This window comes from Cylas formicarius, unplaced genomic scaffold (assembly GCF_029955315.1).
Source record: "Cylas formicarius isolate icCylForm1 unplaced genomic scaffold, icCylForm1.1 PGA_scaffold_10__41_contigs__length_53128322, whole genome shotgun sequence".
In the NCBI taxonomy this organism is placed as follows: domain Eukaryota; kingdom Metazoa; phylum Arthropoda; class Insecta; order Coleoptera; family Brentidae; genus Cylas; species Cylas formicarius.
In genome coordinates this window covers 20033914-20044144 of record NW_026844214.1, presented here as the reverse complement: position 1 = coordinate 20044144, position 10231 = coordinate 20033914, and the positions used below count along the sequence as shown (strand labels likewise).

Genomic DNA, 10231 nt, shown 5'->3' with positions numbered 1-10231 from the left:
TGGTTCTTATCATGTATGGCGAGAGTGAAGTTACTTTAACTTAGCCGACTTATTTCTTCAGGTTTTAATCTGATACCGTTCCTCACAGAGCGGAAGGAGTTTATTAATTATTTTCTATGTTTTGTTATTTATGTTTATTAATATTAATTATTTATTATTAACATATTAATCCTTAACAACACCGTTTGGGACAATATTTAGAGTTCCATTTTGCAGGAGCATTTTTTAAAGAAGTTTTTTAATTCAGAAAGCTGTGTGAAAACGAGGTACCTCGGAAATACGACCATCAGATGTTATGTGACGACGTTTCTCCTACAGGAATGCTCTTGCACTTTGCAATGATTAGAGTCCCTGATGATGTATTGCATCTGCACTTCCTCCTCACGCTCACCCTTCGTAAAAAGTTCGTTTTTCTGTGAGGGGATATTTGAGGCCGGCATCTGCACAGTATGTGATCTGCCGTTTACTTATCTTCCAAGTGAAACCGGCACACGTCATTATTGGCGTGGTATGTTAATTGCTAATTTTGCGTCGGTCGTAGGAAATTCTGTCACTGCTTTCGAATGAAACAATCTGTTAAATCGCAGCCCGTATGCACAGATTTCCTTTGATATCCACTCCACTTTGCACTCCTTGCCGGTGCTGCCAACACCCCGAAATAACACGAAAGCAGAGAAAACAAAGCCCAAAATAATATACACACTGTTTATTTGGTTGTTGTTTTGGAATTTATTCCCGACGCTTTCTCAGATCGTGACCGGAAGTAGGAAACTCTTAAAATGAAATTGAAAACCAAAAGGGAGGTCAGTTATCCTTAAATTCGCGTTTGAATTTCGGAAGATTGTATAGCAACTACAGTATACGTTACATTAATTTTCTTTAGATTTTGTTTATTATAAAAAATGCTTGGTCCAATTTTAATGTTTGGCAGGTCCTGAAACTATCCGATTACTAAATTTCGAACCACATAAATGAAATGATATTGCTAAGCGTCAACATAGTTGCTTCGCTAATTCGATATTTTGAGCTTGAGCCCTTAATGGGCCCTTGTTGTCTGTACCTGAAATTAGAGAAGTGAAGCGGCGGACAAAAAATGTGTATTTCTACTTGCGACTGATCTGGCGATTGCAATCAAACAATGTAAGAAGCCGATTTGCTTGAATTGATTAATAGTCACGGGGATTCCTTAAATTTCGTGTCGATTCCGTTCTCAAGCCTGTCTTAATCTAAATCCTTTAGATTGACGACTTTCGCGTCTGCATAAATGGAAAATGGAATGCGTAAATCCTTTTAGGGATTTTGTTTTTCTTTTTATATACACAATAAACTTTGCTGTAAATCAATCCCTTTGCGACTTGTAATTTGAAACGAAGGCATTTTAATTTGGTCTCTTAATAAAATATTAAAAATCCAGATCCGTCTTCTCGGGTATATGATTGATTCCATTGCCACTTTATCGAGGCAAAACATATAACAGAAACTACGTACACAATGAAACGACTAAAGCTTACTTAGAATACTGTAGTTTTACATTTATTTAATACGTCTGTAACATAATTACCTCAAACCAGCAACCCAACACAACCCATATCTTTATTTCTTCCTCCCGACGAAAATTATTTGTTGATATTGTTGAGAAGAAGATTTTGTAGAGAAGACTGAATGCATTAGTAGGTTATTCAAATGTCACAGAGCCAAGGGCGCGCCAAATGGTCGGGAAAGCGTTACTTATAAGTGAAAAAAAATGTTAATTGCTGTTTGGCAAAGGCATTGACAGGTTCAAATTTTTGGATAATACTCTTCGAATAACTTTCCCCAGAGCTCTGAGGTCTGGGAAAAAGGATTGTCAATTAGCGTCAACTCTTCGTCAATTTTAAGACATTTGAATTTGTGCGGATCCTTCGCTGCCTCCCAATTAGCCGGCGAGTCGTCAATGGTAGGTCTACCATGCCTGGCGAAATTAGTCCACATTTCCACAATGTTTCTCATGATTTTTATATCAGCTGGTTCGTGTGCTGCGTTGCCTTTGCTCATAAAAATATATGGTATATCAGAACCATGAGATGCTCCTCTGCCTGTGAAGATGGAAAATGAATTTACTATAAACACATATCAAAAAATTCTAAAGCAGTAAACACTACAGCTTTATCGAATGATATTCAAGAGGTAATCATCTCGATATAGCTAACAGAATAAGTATTTGTTTCCAATATTGTTAATCGTAAAATATGTCAACAACTGGAAGGTCCAGAGAAGGGAAGTTTTTTCCTTCTTTGATGGGAAATTTCGAAACACAGCCTAAAGAGAAATTATAGTGAAGCGAGATATTCATAAAAAATTAGAGTATTTTCCTAAGATATAATATATGTCTGCGCTGTTTTTGGAGAGTAAAAAATTCAATTTGTTAAATTTTGTAAAAAATCACATCAGAAATTAAATGCGTTGTTCAAGATAAAGTGCTAAAAAAATAGAGTCTAGCGTAAAACTTCCTGAAATAACAACTTTTTTTTATTTATTTCAGAAACTTATTTACCAAATTATTTATCAAATGGTGATAATTTCATTACTTACTTTTTTATCTTGGGGATGAGTCTTTGAAGCTGCTGAATGGTATTTCTATTACACATTTCTATTATACATATAATTATGATATATATAATATCTTAAGAAAAATTAATCAAGCGGTTACAGAATAAGGGTCTTTGAGCTATAGGATAGTAGGTAGTAGTATAAATCCAAAAATAGTTCAAAAAACCTAATTGACTGCTTGCACAGGCCTGGCAGAAAGGAAGTATGTTCTAAATAACACATAGCCCATTTATACGGGAGGAGTGAAAAAATCAAGTGTATGAGTTATGGTAGTAAAGGTTAATAAAAAATATATGTAAAAATAAGTTATTAGACGCTTGTGAGAGGAAAAATAAAGTCAAGTGGCAGCTCAAACATTTACGGCTTTTACGGCTTTACTGCACACTTCCATCATAGCGATGTACAAGTTTTGAAGTAATGATGACAGTAAATTGTCGGATAGTTTTAAATTGGTTTCTTACCGAGTTCAGCTTTCAGGTTGACCATTTTTCCCAACACGTCCGCAAATGGTCTTTCGACTGCAAATTGATAACAAAAGACAGGATTTTTCGACGACCCAACCACCAATTTGATAAACTCTGTTATGCCTGCTACAAAAATTGCGTCAGAGTACAGCTGTAACAAAAAGGAGATTTATCTAGATTTTCAGAAGACATTTGTGTACAAATGGCCATGTTACGTACAATTATTAACATTGATGGTAACATCAGGTAGTTATCATATTAATTTTAGAAGTGTTTTTTGTGATACAAAGTTTTTTACAAAAACTTTTAAAACACCTGCAAACAATAATTTGTCAAAATCAATATAACAAAGTATAAAAAAAAAACAAACCATCCGGTGAAACAGGTGTAGGGAAAGTTTGGCAGATTAGGAACTGTTGTTTTTGGTTGATAAATTTTGAACACTACACATCAAACATTTTTCAATTTTCGTTTACTACTCGTTTGCCACCAGTCAAAAAAGATTGAAAAGCGCAATAATCAAAATTGTGTGACATAAGTATAGGGAAAAAAATGGAAATTGGAAATTAGAAAAATAACGTACTGGTGACCCTGTAGTGAGCTATCTTGTACTAGTACAAGTGTACAAGTGTAAAAATACGAAAACTGATACCTATGTCTCCAATAAAATTCTCATACCTTGTAAATAAATCCATCCTGGGAGTAGCATCCACCGTAAATATCTTGGAAAGACTTCAAAACTCTCTGGTAATCTTTAGTCCCCGACTTCAAATTAAAGAACCAAGGAATTCCTTGTTCAATTCTTGATCGCGATTTTTTTAAAACATCGAATCTCCATCCTTCTTCCGATGTACAGCCGACTATCATCGGTACTTGATTGAATTGTCCCGATTTAAGTATCTCGATAGGATGCTGACTGAGAAATGCAGTGGGGTTTGGCTTTTCTATTACAGGAGAAAAAGGCCTTCGTAAGCTGGTATCTACCAGATCCTAGAAAATAAAGTAAAATTCAATTATTTTAGTAACCACACACATGGGACCTCTGTTAGAACGCCAATTTTGTGTTGGGTAATGTCAGAAATATCACAAACTGATTTTCTTTATACAAATAGTACCCTGCAACGCAGCACAGCAGGAGTAGTCACATTTGACTCTTGGCAAATATATATATATATATATATATATATATATATATATATATATATATATATATATATATATATATATATATATATATATATATATATATATATATATATATATATATATATATATATATATATATATTGAAGTATTGATTTACGGATGGAAAAATGTGATGACACTATATTCCGGGATATCATCCGTTCGCTTGTTGAACTCCGACTAGAATCCTGCAGACGTTTCGCCAAAATCTCACTTGGCATCTTCAATGCTCGCGCTCCGCCCAGTGTTCGAAGTGTTTTCGGAGCGCGAGCATTGAAGATGGCAAGTGAGATTTTGGCGAAACGTCTGCAGGATTCTAGTCGGAGTTCAACGTCTGCAAGCGAACGGATGATATCCCGGAATATAGTGTCATCATATATATATATATATATATATATATATATATATATATATATATATATATATATATATATATATATATATATTTATATATATATATATATATATATATATATATATATATATATATATATATATATATATATATATATATATATATATATATATATATATATATATATATATATATATATATATATATATAACCGAATTTGCCAAGAGTCGAATGTGACTACTCCTGCTAATATAAACATGAACGTCAGACATTGGTCACTTTTGAAACAAAAAATTTGGTTAGTTTTTGTAGATTATTTCGTGGACTTTTTAGATCGGAGTTCGATTTTGCAAATTCCCGCTAATATTACGTTTAGAAGCATAAACGTCTTAAATATTGAACTGAGATGGCTTTTACTTGATGAATATAAAATAAATAAGAACTAAAAGTTCAGATTTTCACGAAATTATATATACTCACATGACAATTGTTGCCACAACACCGTGTCTTTAACAAATCATTTGATAAAGACACGGAGTTGTCGAAACAATTGTCATGTGAATATATATACTTTCATGAAAATCTCAACTTTTAGTTCTTATTTATTTTCTTAAATATTGATTGGAAAATATCCTATTTCACTAAACAATCATAGCACGGCATATGGACAAAATAATCCTTTTTGCCGGGTAGAAAAAGTGATGCACTTATGAAGCTAAATCATAGCAAAAATGCTAAAAAACTTACATCCGAAAACGCATTGACAGCATCATAAAGTTTTTCCACGGACGTCTTCATCAATACCTCCAAAGCCTCTTTTTCAGTACTGACTGATTCACCCAGTTTTTCAGCTACCTCGATTGCATTCTTGAATCCCCACGCCCAAGGGTTCAACACGCTACCGGATTGACTTATTGCCTTGTGAAACAGACCCTTAGACAGTGGCGATATTATCTAGAAGGGATATATTTAACATTAAGTGCATCTAGCTGTGCGGTTAATTTACATGGAATTGAACCGAAGCGCCACCTGCGCTTATTCCAAATATTGTCACGTTGTTCGCATCACCATTAAAGCTTGTGATATTTTGCTGCACCCATCTCAAAGCTTGGACTTGATCTTTAAGGCCTGCATTTCCGGGAACCTCTAGGGATTCATCTTCGAGGCTAAGAAAACCTGCGCAATAAATTTTGATTGGATGCGCGATGCGGATGCAGAAGTATAGAATTTTCATAAAAAAAAAGATTGTCTTTTTTGATCACCAAATTTAATAAACTGACAAATTAGAGCTTACAAAGATTAAGATTTTTAGCAGGTTGCAGGTGTTGTGGAACTTATTAGATTGGGTTATTAAGTTTCTCAACGAATGTCGTATAATATTAGTAACACATAATTAATATTATCATGATCAAGATCCCGCTAGTCTTCCAGCTTCAGTCTGGAATAGCGTCTAAAGTAACTTGTTTACATTAGAAACAATGTCTTCTGTAAATGGTCAAACTTTCCTGAGATTTAAGTGATAATGTGTAGGGTATTATGCATTCTAACCTTAATATCCAGTCTAATTTGAGTACTCCAAAGGATTACATTACGTTGTTTCTTGCATCGCTCTTAAAGCGAATGTAAAGTGCACCTACCCAGAATTGCTAGACGATAATTAACTCCCACGAAAACCACATCTTGCGTCATCAAATACTGAGGAGTGCCAAAATACTCATCTTCTTGATTACCGCTACCAACAGTAAAAGCACCGCCATGGAAGTGGACCAAAACAGGCTTGGCTGGAAGCCCTTCCGAGGGCAAATGTCGGGTTGAAACATTCAAATAAAGACAATCTTCGGAACCTATCACCGTCTTGTTTATTAAATTGCCTTGATAGCATATATTCCCATCTTTAGTAGCATCTCGCACACCTTGCCACGATTCGGGTGGTTGGGGTGCCTGAAATGAATTTGTTAGATTTTTTTAGATTTCCCTATTAAATGAAGAATCAGAATCGGGAACAAATTTTTGCAAAAACAGCAGAAAATCTTTTATATTTAATGATAGCACCATTTCAAACAGATAATGATAAATTTTGTAACAATTTTTATAGATGACTTTGGTTACGAGTTTGGTTTGGTGTGAGCGGAGCGTGTATTTAACAAACGAGTGACTAAAAAAATTTATCAATGTGTTGCATATTATACTTTCTGGGTATATTTTTTGATGTTACCGTCAAAAGTGATAAATTAATGGTAATTAGCTAGTCGAAATTTAATGGTACGGCCAGCATTTTACCTGATATTTGGAGCTTTGGATTTTTATATAATACAAGGCTGCAATAGATATAACAAGTATTATATCCCTCATATTTCAGATTTACTGCGGTGGGGATTTATGGGCAAACCCTATACTCTCGGAAAAGTACAGTATTCTTTCACTGATTGATTGAGCTCCTACTACCGTTAATTCCGTTAGCTTTCCCTTAAAATTAAACTAAAATCTTATTGCTCAACATCCAAAAAGATCGTTCTAGATTTCGCTGTGTTTTGACACTTCCTGTATAATGTGATATGTGATATAATAAACTTAACCCTTTTCAATTATTCACGTTTACTAAATTTTTACGTTTGTTGTTGTTTACTACTAATTCCTGGCTTCGCCAATCCTAAATACCTTTCCAGTCAAAAATATTTCTTAACTATGTCGTTCATTTATATCAAAAAGGCCTCTAAAAAGGCTGTCTGGTAATTCCGACAATAAATATCGACTCTGCCCTCGAGCTAAATATTGCACGATCGAGTTGCTTTAAAAGCCGGCACTAAAAACAATGTCTCGTATTTTAGCAATGATTTATGGAGATTTAACAGTCATGTTTGATAATGTATTAAGAAATCGATTGAAAATTGAAATTTAAAAGGCTACACGCCACGCTACCAGATTTTTCGAGAGGTCATTTTCCCACTCCCTGAATAAAATCGTTCACGTTCTCAACTCATATGTAGCGGGTTTCATTTAAGTGGAGATTTATATATTTTATACAAGCTGGGTAAAGGATGTTTCCTTATTTTTTTTATTTTCAAAGAGATTTTTGATTTCGTAAATCATTATATCTATATCAGAATAAAATGCCAACAATTTCAAACTTGCAAAGACAAGAAAGTAATGAGAACTTACTGAAATTACTCAAATATGAAACAAAAACGTCTAGAAAAAAAAAAAAAAAAAAAAAAAAAAATATATATATATATATATATATATATATATATATATATATATATATATATATATATATATATATATATATATATATATATATATATATATATATATATATATATATATATATATATATATATATATATATATATATATATATATATATATATATATATATATATATATATATATATATATATATATATATATATATATATATATATATATATATATATATATATATATATATATATATATATATATATATATATATATATATATATATATATATATATATATATATATATATATATATATATAGAGGACCAGTTTGCACATTATGTGTTATTTCAAGTAGAAGTGCGAAAAATGCGGTAATTTGAAATCACCAATTAAAACTGAAATACCTTGCGTTCATAAAATTTTGCTGGATATAACTTTTTTGTTTCCACAGATACCAAGACAAATACAAAAATTGGGCGCATAAAAATTCAGGTGCACAAAATTCCTAGTGATAATGTTGTTTAACTTCGGCAAAAAATTACACTGCCAATCAGTTAAGAGACAACGTGGAACTATTAACAAATGCCAAGAATCATATGAAGTTTACCAAAAATGTGTGGTCTTATGTAGTAATATTTAGAATAGTAATAATATATTGTGCAACAAGTGCGGAGCGCAGTGGACCGAGTTTTTAATAAACGAGTAAGTTAAAAAGTTTACCGAACATGTTGGATACTATACTTTTTCTACAACCGTTAGTTTTAATTAGGTATTTTACAGACGGGAGTAGAAAAACAAATTTAATTTATTTGTATTTGATACATGATAAAAATCACCTAGTTTTGTCCTATTTTTGTCATGTAAAATAAAATATAAAATGTGGTTTTAAATACCGAAAAACATATACAAAATATCTCAAATAGGACGAGATCTCCGAAAATTGTTAGTTTTTTTATTTTACATATCAAAACTTTGTCGACCTTACATTTTGTTCTTTCTTTCTTTGATATCTTTTAAAAAAAAAAGTCACAATGAAAATGTTATCAAGATAAATGGTACAGCAGACGAAAATGTCCATTTCTGTTTTCATCAGGAAATTGAAGAAAATTTTGGAGATATCTAAATTTTAAGACGACCATAAGCAGAATTATGAAGGACAAATGTGTTCATTTAAAATCACCGTGAAATATGAGGTACAGTCGCCCGGACATTTTGAGGCACGAGTACTGTGAAGCCACTTCTATGGAAAAACATTTCGGCCAAGTTTCATGCTCCAGTCCGAATGAACAATTCAATTTAACGTACAGTTCTCGTTAGAAAAAGTTACTGCTTACACTTTGTGCAGCTAAACTGGGGACATATTGCTTTCTTTACCCTTATCGTTTGCGTCAGAACAAGGAGACAACCAGCTTGAGACCAAGTTGGAAACAAGATATCACAATTGGGGCATGTTAGAAATGAGAAAACGAATGAGAACTCTAACGAAACTTACCAGGAGGATGATATTTGCCAGAATAAATCCACAATATTTTAAGTGCGAAAAGACAGAAAACGTGTATAATGTGTTGTTTATGTTACTGTAATAAAAATTAAAAGTTTCAAAATTGGTAAGGTTGTTGAAATTTTTATGGAAGCGCTACAGTTAGCTTAATTGATCACCCGGTACATTGTAATCTCGCTATTTAAATAATTTGTGTGTTTACTGTGAGTGTTGGAAATACCTGCCCAAGGTTATGCAATAATTGAAATAGACGCTGCGTAATACACTGCTATCGACGAAATTAATAAGATGATATCAGCTCCTGAGAAACAAAACATTGTTTATATCTCTTAGATCCCGTAATTGTTTTTTAGCTTTTGCTTTTATATACATAAAACACCTTTATATTACACGCAAACTGTAAAAAGCAAAAGAGATCTGAGGGAGGGAAACAAATCAGTTTTGCGCCATATTGTTTTCTAATAAACCGGACGTTACCCACCTTGAATCTTCGACTTCCGACTGGTGGTTTAGCAAACGGAATCCCCAAAAATGTGTAGTACGCGTTTCCGTCGAAATCCTTGTCGATCCTGCCACGTAATTTGCCTTGATTCACAGTAACTACCGGTTCACTCATCCTACCGCAAAATCATCTATCCACACACAACATCTGCGCCTATCAGATACATTAATTTTAAGGCAGTGCCGGACTTTGATAAGCCAACGGTGGTTTGATAAATATTGTGCAAAATAAATCCCTCCATATTTCCATTAAATTTAAGACTATTTCTAGCATTCGCATACTACTAGAATGATCATCCTGCTAATAACGTATACAGATTAAATAACAAATTGATAGAATGTAAGTACTACAGAGAGCTTGAAGTAAAAGCCAAAGGAACAATAAACTCGAATCTTTTAAAAACGCTAATATTGTTTTTAAGCCTTGTTAAT

At 32.8% G+C, this 10231-nt stretch overlaps 1 protein-coding gene across 1 annotated transcript; it reads right to left on the bottom strand.

The window, feature by feature from the left end:
* Positions 1-1492: 1492 nt before the first annotated feature.
* Positions 1493-9963, bottom strand: LOC132697332 (juvenile hormone esterase-like). The gene is made up of 7 exons (XM_060662750.1): positions 9780-9963; positions 6231-6534; positions 5600-5769; positions 5341-5547; positions 3732-4043; positions 3051-3204; positions 1493-2075 (listed from the first exon to the last, which is right to left on the bottom strand). The coding sequence occupies exons 1-7, from the start codon at positions 9912-9914 to the stop codon at positions 1780-1782; spliced, it is 1578 nt and encodes a 525-aa protein (XP_060518733.1). The 5' UTR covers positions 9915-9963; the 3' UTR covers positions 1493-1779.
* Between the last annotated feature and the right edge of the window lie 268 nt (positions 9964-10231).

What these genes read in the sequence shown, in the direction of transcription:
- LOC132697332 (XM_060662750.1), bottom strand. Translation starts at nt 9,914, where the DNA reads ATGAGTGAACCGGTAGTTACTGTGAATCAAGGCAAATTACGTGGCAGG. An exon ending in TCGGAAGTCGAAGATTCAAG is followed by an intron (nt 6,535 to 9,779) that starts GTGGGTAACGTC and finishes AATTCATTTCAG; the next exon opens with GCACCCCAACCACCCGAATC. An exon ending in CAACCTGAAAGCTGAACTCG is followed by an intron (nt 2,076 to 3,050) that starts GTAAGAAACCAA and finishes CCATCTTCACAG; the next exon opens with GCAGAGGAGCATCTCATGGT.